The 20,331-nt window shown below is 39.2% G+C and overlaps 1 protein-coding gene across 1 annotated transcript; it reads left to right on the top strand.

The window, feature by feature from the left end:
• The first annotated feature begins 1,007 nt into the window (after positions 1–1,007).
• ccdc180 (coiled-coil domain containing 180) lies at positions 1,008–20,202 on the top strand. The gene is made up of 37 exons (XM_062515971.1): positions 1,008–1,013; positions 1,529–1,692; positions 2,284–2,366; positions 3,618–3,727; positions 3,885–4,013; positions 4,642–4,752; positions 4,844–4,939; positions 5,245–5,408; positions 6,071–6,190; positions 6,312–6,391; positions 6,485–6,573; positions 6,972–7,091; positions 7,558–7,731; positions 8,601–8,716; positions 8,817–8,943; positions 9,425–9,467; positions 9,574–9,707; positions 10,187–10,374; positions 10,463–10,638; positions 11,130–11,310; positions 12,191–12,337; positions 12,429–12,573; positions 13,011–13,127; positions 13,227–13,322; positions 13,768–13,857; positions 14,055–14,245; positions 14,692–14,759; positions 15,172–15,262; positions 16,828–16,905; positions 16,995–17,064; positions 17,160–17,304; positions 17,728–17,888; positions 18,082–18,219; positions 18,690–18,801; positions 19,230–19,308; positions 19,388–19,529; positions 20,037–20,202. The coding sequence occupies exons 1-37, from the start codon at positions 1,008–1,010 to the stop codon at positions 20,169–20,171; spliced, it is 4,416 nt and encodes a 1,471-aa protein (XP_062371955.1). The 3' UTR covers positions 20,172–20,202.
• Positions 20,203–20,331: the final 129 nt, after the last annotated feature.

Raw genomic sequence — 20,331 nt, 5'->3', positions numbered from 1 at the left:
CTTGTTGGAGATGCTGGTTTTCTCTCTCCAGCTTCAACATGTCTGACTGATAGACACGTTCTGTCTCCTTCCTGGTCTCCATGTCCTGTTTGAGATGCTGGTTTTCTCTCTCCAGCTGTCTCATCCTCTGAGTCAAGTTCTCCATCTGAACAAACTCCATCTGCTTTTGACCTAATAATAGGCCTATAGGATCCTCAATTTTCATCATTTCCAGCCCTTCTTTTTGTTGGAGTTCCCTCACTACTTTCTCCAGTGAGGAGATATCCTCCAGTGCAGCTGCGTGTTTCCTCACTTGAAGATTCATCTCTGCCGCTCGGGCTCTGTCCCATACATGAAGCATCGACATGCTTCACGCGTCAGGAAGAGCAGCTTTCACTGTTGAGCTGTATTACTGTTAAAGAAAATTGGACATTTAATTGAACGAAGTACTCACCCACTTTTTAAACATTATACATTTAATTATGTTTCATTTCAGAACTGTTCTCCTTATAAAGTTGAGTTATTTATAATTTATATTATTTGTACTGTGTCCATAAAAAGTCAACATTTTAGCCATTTTCGCAAGTGACATAGACAAGCACCATAAAAAAATGACTTAATTGTCATCAACTCATGAAATGGAAAGAAAAATGTTTCACATTACCTTAATATTCCAGAGAAGTCAGAGATCAACTTTGGCTAATTCTGTCAAGTTTCAAAACAGTATAATGTTTGACAATGCTGCTAAATGTAATTAAAATAAATTAAATACATTTTGAAGAGAGCTGATGAAGCTACTTACCTGTGCTGTGTATTCTGAAGTGGTTTGTATTTTGCTCCTCAGCACTTATAATGTAGAATCAGTGTGATGTCATAATAGCAGTATTGTTGTGATGTCATTAATTCAGCACCACACAATGGGGTTAGTACCAGTCATTGAATTGTGCTGATATTTGTGATTTAGATATTTTAATAACTGAACAACAGGTATTTCATAGCACAGTCATCCAATGACTTCTCACACAAGCATGAGTGTGAGTAAATTCTGAAATGTGTCAATAAATGAAAAAACATAGCAACATCCCCTAAGAAACGCAAACAAACTCTGCCCTTTTGTCTTTTCCATTACAAGTGTGAAGGAATCTTCCATATGTGAACCCTGAGCCTTAAAGACAGAGAGATCTGTAATGGACAAGCAAACTTTGCAGCGGATATATATTGTTTATCCTCGGTGGTGCATATTGTGTCCCAACTCACCTTGCGGGACGAAATCACAAACTGAGGGAAATTCTGTTTTTTCTTGTACATTCTGTTTTTTTTTCTTGAGAACTTGTCATTTGAACTTGTCTGCTTGTTCCATAAGCCAGAACAGGAAATGTACCCATCCATCAATGAACAAAACATACTATTAAAGCAGCTTCAGATTTTAGAATTTTATAATATCATTTGAAATGTTTGTGAATTCAGTTGAACAAAAGAGTTTAGGCGACCTTACTTGCAAAAGTTTGAGAGAAAAGCTGACTTTACACCAATCTCCCAAATGTTGTAGGTCCAGCTGTCTTTGTCTCTTCATGATGGACGCAGCAAACGGGCTGCCAGTGGAGGATTTCACCTCAACTGTGACGGCCAAGCGGGTCAGGGGGTACACCCTGGAGCGCTGCGGACCGGGATTGAGACGGAATGTTCGATGTGGTCCGAAGACACCTCTGCACGGTGATTTATTTTTTTTTAAACCTTTAAAATAAATATTTATGATGACGGAACTTATTGAGTTCATACTGCAGATACACCATGTTATACAGTATCTGACCAATAGCCTAAAATTTCCGATTGAATTAATACTACCGTATTAATGTAGAATTTCCAGCTGCAATAGTCATCTACAAAATTGATAATGCATACACTAATTCACTGACAATTTTCTTTGCCTACAAACTTTCATGACGCCCATTAATTTCAGAATGTGTCCACAACATGCTTCTAATTTTGATTTAGTCTTATTATGAATTATCTCTTCCTAATGATGAGCAGATATAACAACTTGAATATGATGTGGTGTATTTAGGTTGAATGTGTACCAACAGTAGGCTAAGTCATAGCATTCATATGGTCTCTGCTACCATGATTAGTTTGTGCTATGGATACAACACAGCACCTTGCAAAAACATTCCAAACCTCTTGAAAGTCAGCACCTTTGTCTGGTTCACCAGAGATACCTGTTTGTAGAGATATCCCTGTTGCCAACATGACCTTTTGTCCATTTTAACTTCCTTTATTTAAATGTCATGGTGTCTTTTTTCTTAGGGCACAGCCATTCTCAGGTGGCACAACAATACAGAAAAATCATCAACTGATAAAGGAGATCCGTGGTCTACCAGATGATGTTGGTATGTTGTTCTCAGATCTGGTCTGTTTTTATACTGTATCTATGTTTCTCTGTTCAACATGACCACTGTCAGCGCTGAGTGTCTCTTTTGTCATTCTTGAGGTGCTATGTGGAGAGAAATATCAATAAAACATGAAAAGAAGATGTATGAAAATGATTATCCCTATGAAGACTCAATAATATAGAATGTAAGGAAACAACTGTGTTGACATAATGTCAAAAATGCCTGTTCTGTTTCCCAGATCAATTAGCATGTAAGCCAGATGACACCGGTTCTATTGTAATACCTCTTTGTTCCGTATTAAATATAAAGCACTTCAGTGTAATGTTTTGCTACGTTCAAGACCATTTGAATCCTACAGAACTCCACATACAGTAGCACCGTTAAGAGATTTTCAGTCGATGACACGAGAACACCTGCACACATGAAACCTGATATACTTACATGTAGTAGCCCTACAAGGCCTTGACTCTTCATGGCGAAGTCAGGTAGGCCCAGATAGGCCCAAGTAGGTGCTAACAACTTCAACAACATTTAATGAACGATACAGTTGTTACGGTACGGTTGAGCACAACATCAAGGGATTGACAAAAGGTCTGGTGATCATAACAAGTGTGTTGAATGATGGGAAGACAAAAGAGTGGAAAGTGAAAGGAACGGCTCATGATCCAAGGCATACCACCTCACTTGTCAAACACGGTGGCGGTAATCATGGCATGCAAATGGCTGCAAATTGAGCCACTGGTGATAATGTAATTGATGATAAAATTAGCAGGATCAGAGTTTTCTCGATTTCTTTTTTCTTTTTTGGTAGAGATAATGGAGATTGTAGAGATATGAATCCAAATCGAATTATCTAATTCAATATGATATTCATCAAACTGTCTAGCAGTCCCAACAGTAAATGATTTATGGGATGGGATAATTTTACAATTATTTTTATGGAAAATAATTGTAAAAAAAACTGATGATTTAGCACACGGTTAAGAGTGTTTGATTCATCTAGAGTTGACTTCTCTCATGTTTTGTCTTTAAACAGTATTAAGAGAAAAGTCGAGAGAAATTAAGAGTATATTGTTGTACTGTATGAGGTCCATTGTCTCCTCTGAGGTAGAGTGCATGTTGTGTTTCACATCCCTCTCATAATCACTTTAGCAATTTGTACATGTTGGCATCTCAGATAGATTGACTTTAAAAAAAAAAAAAAAAAACCCAAGTAGTTTGTTCATAATTCTGACAATGTGTTCACAGATGCTGAGGTAAAGGGTTCAGACATTATTGAACGCCTCAAGAAGAAAAAACTAAGGGATCACACAGAGGCTGTTGCTCAGTTGCATCAGGATCTTGCTGCGATAAGTGTGGTATGGATTGTGTTATTTAAGCCATCCTATTTAAACAAAATGGAAGACATTCATGGTGCTACTCTTTTCATATTGTTTAAATGTGTCTGTTTAAATGGGACAGAGAGTGATTACATTTGTGAGTAAAATGAGTAAATGTTCATGCTGTGCTTTTCAGAAATATGAATTCAGCATCAAACAACAAGCAGAGAATACCATGTGTCAGCTTGTGAAATATGATGCCACAGTTGAGAGTCTCATGAGAAAGCTTGATAATGCATCCGATTTGGAAAGTTTTAACAACCAGGTAATATTTTATATTATGTTTATTATATAATTTATGTATGGTTGTTTTTTGGCTAATAATAGTATTTTAATTTATTTTATGTGGAGGAAATCCGTCAATTCATAGTCTTTTATAAAATATGTAAAAAATAAAATGTGCATATTGGACAGACTAGAGAGTCCTCTTTCCAGTAGTTATAGCACTAGCTGAAGGAGACTCCTTATTCAGTGTCCTTATATATTAGAAGAGTCCAGTGGTCCAGTCACTGTTCCAGTGGTCTATGTACTGTAGGTAGTCAGTGGAGAACTATCCTAGCCAAGCTAACCGTGACCGATCACAGTGAAGGGGAAAGGGTGGAGCTCATCTGCACCTTTAAAGCACGTGGGTCCATCATTGCACACTTCGTTTTAAAATAAGAAAGTTGAATAGGGTTTAGTGAATCTACCGTTTGTATCTCAGTGGTGATGTTGCATTGATTTGACCGAAAGATAGCCAATCTGTGGTTATGTTAGCATCATTTATGAGGAATAAGGTCATAAGAGATTGTTTACTGGAAACAAGACACACAAATACACATTGTTACAAGTTCAGTGAGGCCTAACCCTATAATTACCCTAACCATCCTAACCCTATTAACTCTTTATTGCAGGACCTTCATATGCTCTGGGACTTGGTCAGCCAGGAATCAGCCAACAGGAGGGAGTGGATTAGGAAGCTAGATGAGAATCTTGAAAAATTAATTTCAGAGAGAACAGCCGTGGTATGATGAAAACATCAATAGGCAGATTCCTATCAACTCTGCTCTAATTATTAGCATGACAAAAAAGTCAGAAAATGTTTATTGTGTTCAGATTTCAACATTGCTGAGAAAATACACTCAGAACCTGGAAAAATTCAGCTATGTCTTGCCTTGTGATGTTCATCGACTAATGGACAGTGAAGCCATGGTATGTAGCCTTTACTTTATTCAGTATAGACTGTTTCAGTGGCTGTAGAAAATGTCTCTTGAGACAATGTAGATCTTTCTATTAGGGGTGTGCATCTCTCCCTTTTAAGTCGATTTGATTCGTATTGATTCATAAAGCTATGATATGATTCACAGACGATGCGTTTTAATACAGAACGATTCAGTGCGATTCGATACGATGCGATACAATTGGATAGGATGCAATACGATGCAATAGGCCCCAAAATGCAAGATTTATTATTGCTTCTTTACATGGCATGAGAAAAGTTTCTATGTATTCCTCAGATGATAAACCAGGCTGTGCTGTCTAATAGAAGGGCTGTGGCCAAACTGATGTTGAACCTGATGGAGGAGGACCTGCAGAAAGAGGCACTCCATCGGCTCAGATGGGAGGACAAACTGAAAGACTGGAAAAGAATTAAGGTCCTTGCTGCAGTTCAGAGATTCAAGTAAGTTTGACGCAAACCAACACAATTCAATTGACATTCCTGTGTAAAATCACTGAAAAGTGGCGCTTTCACATTGTTTTAAAGGTCTTGCTGACACATTGAACATTTTAATACACCTTGTAAAGGGACCTGATGAAACCCCACTATGGTGAGGTTGGAAGCTGATTGAAATTTGTTTAAAAAAAAAAAAAAAAAACCTCTTGAGTTGTTCAAGTAGTTGCTGACTCAATTGGAAACAGCTTTATCCATGGTTTTATCTATAAAAGGGAGTCTGTAGTTATGTTTATACAAAGAGGTAGACAGATATAGGTTTTGCAGATGTTTTGGCCAATTTCTGACACTCATTGGTTCATAGCGGAATGGGCTTCCACATACTGTATTTTGCTATTTGTGAAAATGTGCCCCCTTGTGTTTCATCTAACATACAACAAGTTAATGTACTTTATTATTTGTGTTCAGTTTGTAAAATTAATCATAATTAATACATTCATTTCGATAGCACTATTGGATACCAAACTAACTAGAATAATCCCCTACAGTACCAATTTCAAACTCTGGCTTCATTTTTTTTCATCCCCTTAATCCCTGTTCTCACAATATTGTTATTGTACAATTATTGTAGGAATTCCATGTACCATTTTTCTACTTTGTTCCATATTCAGAGATTTTATGGACAATCCAGACTTAAAGTGCTCTAAGGACATCGTGGCCACATTGGAGACTCTGCAGGAGTCACAGGCGCAGTACAACAAGGAGAGGACCTCTGTCCTACAGGCAATCAAGTAAGCGTGTATCGTTGAAAAGACGTGACTTTCAAACAGTGTGATACTCTTAACCACGTCAGATGTTTTATGAACAATGAACAATGTATTATCAACGTCTTCCATTGCTGGGTTTTTGCAGAACTTTGACACCACCAAATTGCTCCAAGTCCTTCGTTACAGCGTGGTATTCCAGTTTATCTGCAGTAAATGACAAAATAGGTTTGACCCTTACCCACATCACCATAGCATATGAATATTGTGAGATTTTTTATTTATGTACGCATTGGTTGATAACTTTATGTTCCTCCACAGACTGCATGCATATTGACACAGTGAAGAAATTGCAGAGCTACTATGAAAACATCTGGCAGAACTGCCTAGCAGAGGTGGAGCACTTCAAGGTATTTTATCATTATTATTATCATTGTTTTGCATTTTTGGTGTGCTTTTGGTAAGTTGTTACCCGATGCTCCATCACATTAGAGAGAGAAAAAGATTGGCCCGTGGTCGGATTAAATACAGCACCTTCCATAATGTATTTACTCCCATGATAAAGTTGAGTGGAAAGAGTCAGAGACGGTTTATAAAGTAACTAGACAATCTTTGAAAGAGTGGTTGGAACCATTGTTGAATTTTTTTGTTGATTTACATCATAGATGAGCACTTTTAGCTAGCAAGCCCTTTGCAAAACATTGGTTCTGTACACTCATCCTAATTTAGTTTAAATGTTTCATTTAGTTTTTTTCCAATTTAGTTTGATCATTGTGTGGATAAAAGGTTTTTGTTGCTCCATGAACAGGATGAAGTGCACACTTATGGGTTGCCTGTAGAAGAAATTCAAGATGTTGTTGACACTGAACTACTGTCTTTGATCGGAAAATGCCAGAAACAAGAAGAGGAGCATCTGGAAGTCTTGGATGTAAGTGCAACAAACTGGCTGCCAAATAGTGATGGTCAGAGTAATGGAGAGATTGTCAGGATGGTTATTTGGATGCATATCCACTTTTTACAGTTGAGCTAAACATCTCTGTTGATCAACACAGAAATGTAATTATCACTGTTGAAAGCAGCACACTAAAAGGTTCCATTTGCTAGCAGTTGAGGCATGGCTACAACCATATTAGCCTTTATCAGTAGGGTCTGGGGAACAGGAAGGAAACTTGGGACATGCACACAAGGCGTGAGGAGTGAGAGAGAGGAATGACATGGGACCAGTGTTGATATAATGTAAAAATACCTTGAGTTGACGGTCATGGCATGCCATTTTTTTTTTAGATATAGTGGAAATTTTACTCTTAGCATTGATGAATCTAGTTATGCAGTTCTTAAAATGTACAACTTTACATTCATATGGTCTGTCTCTCCATCCCTCTGTATCAATTTAGAGAGCATTTGAGTGTTTGGCAAAGAAAGCCGCTGGCCAGAGTAAATTGCTTTTCAAGTTCATGCAGTCAGCGTCTCATCTTTGGGAGCTGCACGCCGTGGGGCTTCAGCAAAGAGAGCAGCAGCTGCAGGAGCAGATGGACGATTTGCATCATGTCCACAAGCAGGAGCAAATGGTGAGAACTGACCTCCATGATCCCTCATAGACATACTAGGGAGTGGTCAATGAAAGGAAAATATAAACATAGATAATGGCAAGTTTCTTGGTGTTTTGAGCCCCCAACGTTGTCTTCAAGACAGCGCTGCCTGGAAGGCGCTACGGTTAGGCATGGGTTAAGGGTTATGGTTAGGGATAGGGGTTCCAGCGCTGCCTGGAAGACGACGTTGGGGGCTCAAAACACCATCGAGCTAATGACAACCTAGGCTCTATTTATGGATTGGATGATAACAAGTTCAAAGCAGTTGCAGGGACAGGGAGCAGAAATATGTTGATAGGGGGAGCTACAGTAGACCTCTTTTTTTGGCAACAAAATGGCTTATAGTGAAATGCAAGGGGCATGCTTGGCGCCATTTCAAAATAAATCGCTCAAAATAATATAACACTTCAGTGGTAGTGTGTAGAAGATAGCGTGGGAGTATGTGGGAGAAGTGCTCATCCACAGACTACAGCAGGAATGGCTGAATATTTATTTGAATGTCCCGACGAGCCTCGATGGCCGCCCTTGAGCCAGAGCATACAGAAGAAGAACTTCAGGACCTCAAGCAAAGAACAAGGACAGAAAGAGATACGCAGCCAAAGGTTGAAGCTATACACAGCCTTGAAGTTTGAGGAACTTTGAGTTTGAAGTGGTGTCTTTACTGAGACATTAGAGTGAACATATCTTTACTTTTTACAACATGAAACCCTTCTGTTATCAAGACCAATTCTCTGCACACCCGTTTGCTCACTCGCCATGTCTTTGGTGCTCAACAGTTGTCACCTACACAGACGCCTTTTTCAGTTATAATAGTAGGATGACATGATATGAATCATTTCCATTTCCAGAAAAAAGACACTCTGCTAGACATCATGATGGACAAACTTAGACAAGAAAGTTCAGAGGAAGCCTTGAAAGCCACTCTTGATAAAATTAACGGTTTCTTGGGAGAAATAAAACAAGGGTAAGTACCTAAATTCAGTTGTGCCAATGCTTCCTTATTGTTAAGCAAATAGAGGTGTCGTAATGACTTATTCTGTGTTAACCTCATGTCTACACTATAGGTACATGACTCTTCGTCAAGAAGAAGTTGATAGAGTGGAGTGTTATCCTACCATGGTCCAAGAAGAATTGCAAATCTATAGCATGGCTCTCAGCAGATTCTTCAGTGTCAACGAAGTTGACTATCAGGTATTAAATATGCTTGATGGTGTTTTAAGCCACCAACGTCGTCTTCCAGGCAGAGCTGCTACCGTCAACTTAAAGGCACATAATCCTAAACCTAAACCTAACCCTAACCTTAACCCATGCCTAATGCTAGCTCCTTCCAGGCAGCACTGCCTTGAAGACAACGTTGGGGGCTTAAAACACCAAGAAACATTAAATACGTACATTAGCACAACATTTTTTAACACATAGCACAAACTTTTTCATTTGCCGGTACTACTACGAGAATCATATTACCGGTACCCAATTTTCAGAAAGTAATTGAAGACTTATCTGTTTACCTTGTATCTATCTTTTCAGCTATCCTTGTGCAGTCATAATTTGTATGTGTTTTATGGTTGTTGTCATTGTGACTATTTGGCTATTTTTCTTCTTACTCTGTAGAGAACTCTGACCATTTTCTGTACACTTCGAGCATTGAAAATAATTGTCTGCATTGTTGTAGGTACCTGATGAACTTAAAACCCTTTTTCCTAGTCTTCAATTAGGTGAGTGTCTTGAATATAATCAATCAAATGACCAAATCATTTTTATCTTTAAATGAAAGTGTTAAGAGTTTATACAGTTATTTGAAATTGAGTTTGTGTCTTCTAGATCTCGATGACAAAGTCATCATGAAAAGGAAGAAGCAACTTCTGAATCAATGCAAGAAACGCTTTGGTATCCTTGTGACAATCGGAAGTCCAAGCCATGGCAGCTCATTCTCAGATGACTCACATACTCTCAAGGTACAGAGTGCAACATTTGATGTTCCTTTTCATATTTCTCAACACAGGCTACATTCTTTGAGTAAGAACGCATACCTGCATCTCCTCAGTCTTCCTTGAAGCATGGGACAAAAGATGTCAGGTTATGAAGTTATGAAGGATAAATAATTGGATCTATGACACACACATTTAGCAATTATTACATGTTTTATATTCTTCAAAATGGATAGCTGATTTTGGAACCAAATTCTTCATATGATGGTAGACAGCTGTTCTGTTGTTAAATGCATTACATAGCCTAAGCTTTAATGACAATAAAGATATTCTTCTTACCAACTTTTAAGTGAATCCCCTCGGTCCATCTTCAAGTCAAAGAAATAGCTGCCACTGACACTTCAAATGTTGTTGCTTTGGATAAATAGCGTCTTCTGAATGAATAAATGCAATAAATGCACAATGCAGTGTGTTTTTATCTGTATGTGTGTGTGTGTGTGTGGTAGGATGATGCTGACTGTCCTCAGGTGTTCTGTGACTCTCGGAGTCAGGAGTCCTTCACCAGTGCCAAAGGAAATAATTACAGTGCAGTGAAGTTTGTGGTTCTGAGTGCCGACGATGACCAGGAACCGGATATTCCAGAAGTTGAGCTGGTGAAGTATCCCACAGGCCTCCTCATCGAGCTCCTCGGAGAGTAAGGACATACGCATCGAATAAGTAAATCTTGTTTTAAAGACGGAACTTGTTAAACAACCCTCTATCATTCTCACTTTTTTTAATAGTGTGCGTTTGGCCTTTTTCAATCACCTTGAAGAGTGGTACAGTTCCGTTCTGATGAACACTGCCGATGTGATATCAGCTAAGAAAGTCGAGGTGGAAGCTGAGCATGCTTTGCGCCTGCATCTGCACGAACCCCGCACCAAGAGGATTGAAATGGATATCTACAATGTTCGCGCAGGTGAAGCATTTATGTGACGCAAAAATGTTCAAAGAGTAAGAGTTTAATGCTTGTTTCACATCCGATCCAAATATGTTCTATTTCTGCATAGCTTAGCTGGTGTTTTATAGAGATCATATGGGAATGATTGTGCAGGGGGAGCATTAGGTTGTACAAAAATGGGTAACACTTTATTTGAAGAGGTCTACATAAGGGTGACATGTAACCGTCATAAGAATGACATGACACATGTCATGCACATTAATGACACATTATTAATGTTTATGACTGTTGTCATAATGTGTCATTCGGTTTTGGGTGTTTTTAACACACATGCACATTATTAAATATCAATAATGGGCATGACATGTGTCATGTCATTCTTATGACGTTTACATGTCACCCTTATGTAGACCCCTTCAAATAAAGTGTTACCCAAAAATGTTTAGAGAGTAAGAGTTTGATCCTTGTTTCACATCCATACCAATATGTTCTGTTTCTACATACTGTAGCGGAGCTGGTGTTTCATAGGGATCATATCGAAAAACACAGTAAAGCAGTGCTCCAGTCCCTGACCATGTTGCGCGGTGAATTCCAAGAACTTCAGGTCCAACTGCACAAGCTCACCGCAGACTTCAAGACGCAAATCTATGGCATGGAGGATATGTTCAACTTAGCAACTAAATCTGATGTGTAAGGATGTCAACAATACAAAATACAGCTGCGTAATCGGTCATGTTTTTAGCACACTCTCTATTTCTGCTCCCTTTGGCTTGTAACATCGTGTCCTAACTGCAAGCGACACGACCGAATGCGTGCAACAAAATCAGTTCCATCTCTGTATTTTCAATTGGAATGTCCTGACTGAATGCGATGTGACCGAACGCGACAAGTTACTTTGCTACGTGACTTCTTCAACCCTGTTTTGTCGCTCTGTCCGTTTCTATTTTAGTCGTGTCGCGTCGCCTTGACATTAACTTCTTCACAACGTAACAAAGGTTAAAGAATGTTAACGGATACAATGTGGACACAAACTATCCGGCGCAACGTGACAGTCGCGTAGTCGCTTACAATTAGGACACGGTGTTAGATACCACTAACCAGCTTGTAAGACCACATTATTACCTTTCCAAGTAGGTCATGTTTTCAGTTTAGTTTTTCTGTCTGTGTGAAGGATTGCACAAAACCTATTGGCCCAACTTTCATGAAATTTGGTGGAGAGATGTAGTATGATCCAAGTTCCGAGTCACAGGAGTCCATAACGTCATAGGATGATATTGTTCATATTCAAGCCACTAAACTAGCAACATTATAATGTTCATGCACATGCGTAAGCTGTCTCTGGAGAAAAAACGTCAAGGTAATTGATATAGCTATGTTCCCTAGTTCCCTACACATTGTGCAGTTCCCTTCGCACTGAACTTCATCGCTCCTATGGAGTTTAACATTTGACATACCTGAGTACCCTGTGCAATCAACTTTGTAGTGAACTGTCAGATGATTGGTTCACCCTTTGTTCTAATCCAGATTTTGTCATTGCAGTAGTTGACTCTCTCTTTCTTAATTCCTCAAGCTTGGTTAATCTCTCTGGTATACTGAAATCCAACCTGGAGAAGCACATTGCTGTCGTCCAGGAATCACAGAGACACTTCAGAAAACAAATTGAGCAGAAATTAGACAGCCTCCGAGGAGCCAATGCAAAATTAATAAAATCCATCAGGTCAGTAATATTTGTCCATCCAACCCTGCCCCAACAAAACTGCCACATTTGAGAAATGAGTTGTGTTGTATAATTGTACGTGTGGTTCCAGATTGTTTTCAGAGGGAGGAAACTACACACCTAAAGAAACTGAACTCCATCAGAAGCGCTTAGAGAAGATTGCTAAGCGGATTGACACTACGGATGAGGCCATAAACTTGGAAATGGAAAACATTGAATTAAAATCTCTGGAGCAGGTATTATGGAAATATTTGACTTATTTCACTTAAGTATATTGATGCAGAGTGCACTTGATGAATTGAGATTGAGTTAATTGTGAACAAGTAGTAATGAAGCAGTCCAGCAGGGTACAGCCACCATGCCAACATGGCTAGAGCAGAAATCAGCTGAGACAAGCTCGCCTTTTTGGCAGACTGACTTAATGCACATGTAGGCACATACGTATTAGTGCTTCTTCACAGCCAGAGACGCTACTACTGTAGCACCCATGGGTTTTAGCTTGTTTGTTAGTTAAGGTCCATTTCAGATGATCAGGTGTGCAGTTAATTTAACTCATACTGTACATTAATGCACATACATCTTTAGAAGATGTATGTGCATATTTGATCATTCATAGTTCATGAAGCATTAACATTTGATTGAGGTATTTGTCAAAATGATTGTGTGTTTGCAGGCCAAAGATATTATTGTGAGATTTGAAGATAAATTCCAGTTTTTGACGGTGGATCTCAAGTTTCTGGAGAAAATCCAGGGAGTACTAACTAGCACACAGGTTCAGATTAAAACAGAGGTATCCAAAATATTCTTCTTTCTCTGTACTTAGATTGTACATATGTATGTATATATATAATTATTGATTTAAATATTAAAGCAAGTGATTCATTCACAGGCAACAAACAGCAACATGCAAAAGAAAAATATAGACAACCTCATTAATGATCTGGAAATAATGGTTCAGGCCTGTTCCAACCCAAGCCCCAATAAGGTATGCAGCAGGAATCCATCACTGATGAGTACTTCTATTTGTTGTCCTGTAGCTAAATTGTTTTCAGACTTCCATAACGATGATGTTCTGAAATAACTGATCATATTTCCCATCAATCAATCAATTTATTATTGATGGTTCAATATCAACAAAGATTGAGCAAGAGAAAACATGCATCTAAATGCTCTTCCACAACAAATGTATTTTTCATGGCAACAAATTTCATAATTGGTGTTAAGAGACCAATAAGAAAATTCAGACTTGTGAAAGGAACTAGAAAAATGAATGCATTTGAAAGCTGATCAACAGAAAATCAAGCTGCACATTTTAATATATTTTAAGTTGTGATTGACTGTGTTATGCACACAATACATGTTGCACTTTAATCAGTGAACCAATGACATCAGTGAGGCCATTAAATTAATATGTATGTTTTCTCATTCAGCAAGCGGTGACACTAGAAGAAGTTCTCACTTTTACCACAGCCTTGACGGGAGACCTGAGAAAGAGATGTTCCTACCTTGATTGCCTTTTAGTAAGACTGGAGTACATAAAATATAGACCTACTGCACGAACTGCTTGTAACTGTTTCTTAGATTGTGTATTAAAAAATGTATGTATGTATGTATGTATGTATTTATTTATTTATGTTTATTAAATTTCCTGACACACAGTTATTCCTAATTGAGTGCAAGTGCAGTGAACCTGATGCTGCGGCATGTTTGTGTCTAGGACCCGTCCATGGCTGTTCAGCTGCTAGAGTCTCCACTGCAGGGCCCGTTTGCCATAGCAGCTCGTCCCCTCTCCCATAAGGAGGAGAGAGGAAACGGCAGCGCTCCGGTGGATGGGCTCCTGCAGCCTAGCAGCGTTGGGATATCCTTCATAGACGATGTGGCTGTGGGAGTGATTAAGGGGCTCCTGAGGTGAGAGGAAAAGCCATATATAGACGATTCAATCCTGTTGAAGCAACCTCGCCATAATATGAAACCGACAAGCATTTTGTTGTATTGTTAGTATATTTGTTATATTATATTTGTTATATTATATTTGTTAGAGTTTTGTAACAAGAGACAATTTTTGCCAAGAGAGAGTTTGTTCCCCAGGATTTTATTTGAATTGCTGCCTGGCTACACTGGGAGCACAACTGAAGTGTTCTGTTGGTGGAGATTAGAAATAGTTTTAGATGACTTGGTCTCATTTTTGAATGTGTGCAGCGCTCGCACGTCTCGTGTATGTAGCCAGTTCCATTGATTATAGTGGAAGCTAACTGATGCAGCATACGCTCTGCGATGGAACGCCTTAGTTACACACCTGGTGTAGTCGCACTGACAGACTCAGTCAGTCTGATTATTCATTTCTTCATTTGCAGAATAAGCAAACCTAAGGTTCTTCCAGATACTCAAACAGAGTCTCCAGATCGAGTCTCTACTGCGCCAGGTATGTGGCTTTGCAGTGTCATTCTCTTTTCTCAAGCCATATTCTAATGCTCTCAGATTATTGATGCTGAGTTTCTGATGAATAGTGCACACTCTTTTGGAGCCCCAAGGAAAGTTCAGTAAGAAGAGATATTAAGAATGATCTTTTGTCAGTGTACCTTAGTCTCACAGTGAAAATCCAACCTTGAAGGGAAGCAAATTTAGGATGAGGAATCAATGTTTTTTAATAAGTGAAGTATCAGAATTTCAGGAATGCCCTTCAGAGCCTTTGTCCTGTTAGTACTTAATTGTATTTTATGTCTTGGCTTGTGAGTATATTAAAAAATATGCATAACCTAACTATAACTGCAGCTGGGCAAGGTTTCTGCTGAATCTCCATAATGATTTTGAGACGTTTCTTCTGTATGTGGCAGTGGGTGGGGCCTCTCCTGCAGCCCAGAGAAGGAGCAATAATGGGCTGGAAAGCCTCCGCAGGAGGTCTCAGGAATCCCTCAGCGCTCAGAGGTAAGATGGCTCTCTCCTGTTCTACGCTGGTTTCACATGCAGGGTATCACCAACAGTATGTAGAGAGTGAGAAAACTGAACTGAAATCGAATACTGTTACTATTACACAATAGTTGTATCTGAAGGAGTAATTTGTTAAAATCTGAATTGACGAACGCCACTCTGATATTTCATTCCTAGTAATCCCTGGTCGATTTTAGGGCAACACGGCAAAAATGTAATCGATTCATTGCAAGAGAGAGGGCAGACAGCAAGGTAGTGTTACTTTAACAGAAAAAAGGGGGGGAAACAGCTGTAAAGACAGGTGGATGTAGAAATTCTCATGTAGGCCTACAAAGGGCCTCTCATTTTTCGGATCTGTGCAAAAAAAACACAATGTAATGTTAAAGGTGCACTAAGCTATGTTGGGTAACGTCACTTCTATTGACGTTCAAACAAAACAGAGAGCTGGCTCGCCCCTCACTCCCCATTCTGCACATGCAATTGAAACTCTCCTGAACGCGCATCTCGTCTATTACCAACTCATTTAATTTTGAGACACCAGAGTATGTTTTTTAGAATGTTTATTTTGATTGTTTCTCAGTCCGTCTCCGCCACAAACAGTTCCAACTAGAGCTGACAAGTTGCCAGGCAATGAACATTCCAATTGTAGAGGAGAGTGGCCAGACTCCTGAGCCAGGGTTGAAAACAGTTAATGGCCCACAAAGTCTTCCGTGTACGATTTTTTATTTTAGCTTGTGCCTGCTTTTCTCAATCCAGCTCATCGGCACTTTAAGAGACACACCTGGAGATACTGTAGATGGACTCTCATATTGCTTCATTTGCGAATTCGTTAATTTCTCTCGCTGACACTTTATATGAATGAATGAAATGTTTTAACAGTTACAATGTAAATTCACAGAGTGATTACAAGCAGTTAAAAGTCTTGAGTGGCGTTAAAAAGTCTTGAGTGCTGGGATATCGCCACTCGTGATGACTCATAGAATGCCTCTCGTCCAATCAAAATGAATGAATTGCTCCTAACGGACCTAACTGTTGTATAACATTGCTTAGAGTACCTTTAAGTTAAATTTCATTTGTCATTTGTGTTCCCCACGGATATCCTTTACCAACTCCTCTTTCTTTCCAGGCATGTAGCCTACACCACTGTTCAAAAGTTTGGGGTCACTTAGAAATTTCCATTTCACTCCATTATAGACAGAATACCAGCTCAGATCGGTTAATTGTTTTTTTAATCAGTGCAACAGTTCTCAGATTATGTGCTTACATAATTGCACATTGGTTCTCCAATGTTTTCTCGGTTAGCCTTTTTGAAATTAGATTAGTAAACAAAATGTGCCTTTGGAATATTGGATGAATGGTTGCTGATAATAGGGATCTGTATATTGCATTAAAGATCAACCATTTCTTTCTACAACATTTACAACATGTAATTTACAACATTGATGAAAACAATTGAATCCAGTTCCATTTGCTCTAAATATTTTATATTTTATGTTTTATGTTAACATGTACGCTTACATGGCCTATGTTACGCTAACATATGCTTACCTTTCCCTCCTCAGTGGAAAGAGGTTTGCCAAGGCCTCTCGCTTTGACAAGAGATTTCAGGTGTTTGGACCCAGGCCTGAGGAGCAAAGCATGTAAGCACTCACTTAGCACTTGGAGTTTTTTAAATACAGATATCATACAGAATTAGCATACACGGGTAATATCTTTGTTTTCATCTCAGGACCAACTTAAAAGGTATAGTGACACATATCCTATGGAAAGCTAATGATGGCCTTCTTCTGGTGGCAGAGGTAAGAGCTTTTAGAGGGAAGATAGAGGACAGAGAGAGGATTCCTTTCACTCTCTCAGTCACAGCAGAGTATTCACTATTGAATATCACACGCAGGAGTTCTACAGGAAGAAGGAGCGACGGCCGATTACACGGCCACAGTACCTACAGGACACATTTGAACTGTGTGCGGAAGAGATGAACAGGAGACTTTTGCAATACAAAAGCCAAGCACTAGACTACCACAACGGTTGCCTACAAGGTAAGAGTTATCGAACGTTACTGTGCTTAATCATTCAAATATCTTGCTAAAGGCACAAGTGCGTATAGTGTCAAATGTGACGTTAGGATGAGAACCAAGAAAAGACGTCTGGGCCTCTTCTGTAGCTGCCCCAAGGTTCTGGAACACACTTCCACCGCAAGTCCACAATATGCCAACCATCACTAGAATACAGTGTCTGTTTGGGACGAGATAAAAACAATGCATTCGCAAACCGCCACTTTGAGCAGGATATCTGTGAATCGGATTGGATACAGGCCTTACCAAGTGACTGTGTTAAGTGACTAGGCCTACATGTTCTTTGAGCCAGATCTTTGCCAAATTTGATTTGGTGCTGACAGTGACATGTCATCACACAATAATTCATGTACCTTAAGCAGCACTGCTCTTCTGCTTTGTCCCCAGAGTTGAGGCAGCAGCTGAAGGACTGTGAAGACTGTTTGTCTAGAGTCCCAGTGGTGCTCATCTCCAACCTCATCGAGCAGCGCTTACACAGCTTAAGTGAGGATATGGACCTCGAACGACAGAAGCTTGCAGTCACCTTGAAGGAGAGCGAGGAGAAAAAGGTCAAAATAAAAAATGACGATATAAAAAAAAATCCGTTTGATATACAGTAGATAAACATTTGAGCAGAATACACTACATTTGTGTAAGAATGTATGATTATATTGTATGTAAAGAATGTGCGATAATTGCATTTAAATGACATTTTTTGTCTTGATGTGCGGGGTATGTAATGGATGTTTGTGACTGGTTCAGAGGGAGTTGAGGAAACGACTGACGGTACGTCTTAGCCACCCGGCTTGTGCAGCAGAGCTGCAGCAGCTGCAGGAGATGGAGGAGCGCAGGCAGAAGGAGCACAGCAGCGCCATCCGCAGCACCACCCTCCAGCTAAAGGTCACTAAAGCCACAAGTACTGTATATAATCAGCTACCAGATGTCTCACTAACGTTAGCATAACTGATTACACGTCGCTGTGTGTCTGCCATACAAGTACTGTACAGATCATGTCTCTACACTTATAAGCTTCCTGAGATGTCAACACTTGTAATCACATGGTATCACAGAGTATGGTTATCCAATATAGTCTATATAATATAATATATTGTATTATATATATATAACTATAATGTTATATAATGTAAATATAACCCATGATAATAGAAATATTAACTTCATTAATGTATATTCAGGCTTTTGTGGAGCTTCATGTGCACACAACTGCATTCATGTATACTACATAATGTATAGCTTTTTAGAAACTATTGCTACAACACAATCTCACACTTTGTGAACACTTGAATGGCTTGTATATGCATGTGTTGATGGTTAGCAGTGTAAGCTTACTATAATCATTTCTATCGCAGGACTGTCTGAGGAACCATGGGGAAAATTGTGTTACAGCTCTTGCTGCGTTGGCTGAGGGCCTACTGTTCCAGATGGATGAACTGCTGACAATTGATGACGTTCAAGGAGGAAGTACGCTATTAGCTTAGAGACTAAGAACAGAATTCCACAGGATTTAATAGTATTGCAGACAAAAACATGTACACCTAACATATTTCAAAAACAACATATGCAAGACAAGTTCATCTCAGAAGTGCACTTAGATTTCTGCCATCTGCTGGCTAGTTTCTAGGAACACGCTTGCTTGATAACAGATAACCAGAACTAGTTTTTAGCATAGGAAGCTCTGCAAGACTTGTGTATGAAATATAGAAGAAACAAAAAAACACTGAAACGTGATACAACAATCTAATTCATACAAAATGTGTACCCAATATAATGGCCTTTCATTTGGTATATTTTCCCATTATGATGTCATTGTGGGAAAATTATGGAAAAGTTTTACAACATGCTTCACTCTCCGCTACAGTATAATACAAATGAGTTGTTTCCTGATTCAGAGACTGAACTGAAGGACAATCTTGTAACTGCTGGAACGACTATAGAGGAGGACAACTGTACTATGCACAGAGGCCAACGGTAAGGAATTCTAATAAAGATATATATAATTCAGATTTACTAGTGTTTTATGTTGTTAACACGTGGTTTCTTTCTAAAGCATATGGCAAGGGCTGGTCTACTTTGAGTCATCTAATGATAAATCGATGGAAAACTCTGACAGACAAACTGCCTCGATCACTACAGCCAAGACAACATTGGTCCACCTGCAAACTGTTCAAGCACGAGATGCTGCACACAAGGTATAGAAATTTAAATCACTTCATCATTCCTCTTCGTCATTGACATGCCAGGTAGGTCAGCTAATGCAAAACACTACCCCAAACCCTTCTCCACATAGCACACCATGTATACTCACAAGGAACATATCATTTTTACTCACATCCTACACACTCCTACATACAAGCTCACATCATATTAGTTATGTTTTAAATGTTATATTACTTGTTTGTTCTTGGTGATTCGGTGTAGCTCTCCAGCATATGCCTATCACAGTTCAAACATACAGTAAAGGTGACGGAGCCTTTGCCGTTGCTGCGCCACATCTGTGGGACCAGTGTAGACTCAAAATCCACCCTTTACTCTCTGGCCGTCCCAGCCCCCTACCCCTTTATCTGTTATCATGCTGTATCCGTCTGATTCTGTATTTGTGTGTTTATTACAATTTCCTGAGTTTGGTACATCACGTTTGACAGTGAAAGCTGTGACGGTGCTTTCTAAATGAAATGTACTTACTTACCTACTTACAGCGTTACCTGCAGAGATACAAAGAGGAGTTTGCCCAGGTGGAAGCAGACATGGATGCTCAGATGTCTAAACTGCTAAGCTGGCAGGAACACTGGAAGGAACAGTTGAAAAGCCTTGCCAGATACAACTCTGAGTGACCAGAATGCCGTCAATATGTAAATGATGGTTGATGAGCTTCCATATTTAACATTTTCAATAAAATATGTTGACAAACGAATTGGTGCTAGAAACAATAACATGGGTTACTAAAGTGATTGCACAATCTAGAATATCTTGAACGAAAGACAGAAAATAAAA

This window comes from Sardina pilchardus, chromosome 16 (genome assembly GCF_963854185.1).
Source record: "Sardina pilchardus chromosome 16, fSarPil1.1, whole genome shotgun sequence".
Taxonomy (NCBI): Eukaryota; Metazoa; Chordata; class Actinopteri; order Clupeiformes; family Clupeidae; genus Sardina; species Sardina pilchardus.
This window is presented reverse-complemented; position numbering and strand designations above follow the sequence as displayed.

Coding starts and splice junctions, on each gene's coding strand:
- ccdc180 (XM_062515971.1), top strand. Junction 1,693..2,283: donor TCCGAAGACACCTCTGCACG/GTGATTTATTTT, acceptor CTTTTTTCTTAG/GGCACAGCCATTCTCAGGTG. Junction 3,728..3,884: donor ATCTTGCTGCGATAAGTGTG/GTATGGATTGTG, acceptor TGTGCTTTTCAG/AAATATGAATTCAGCATCAA.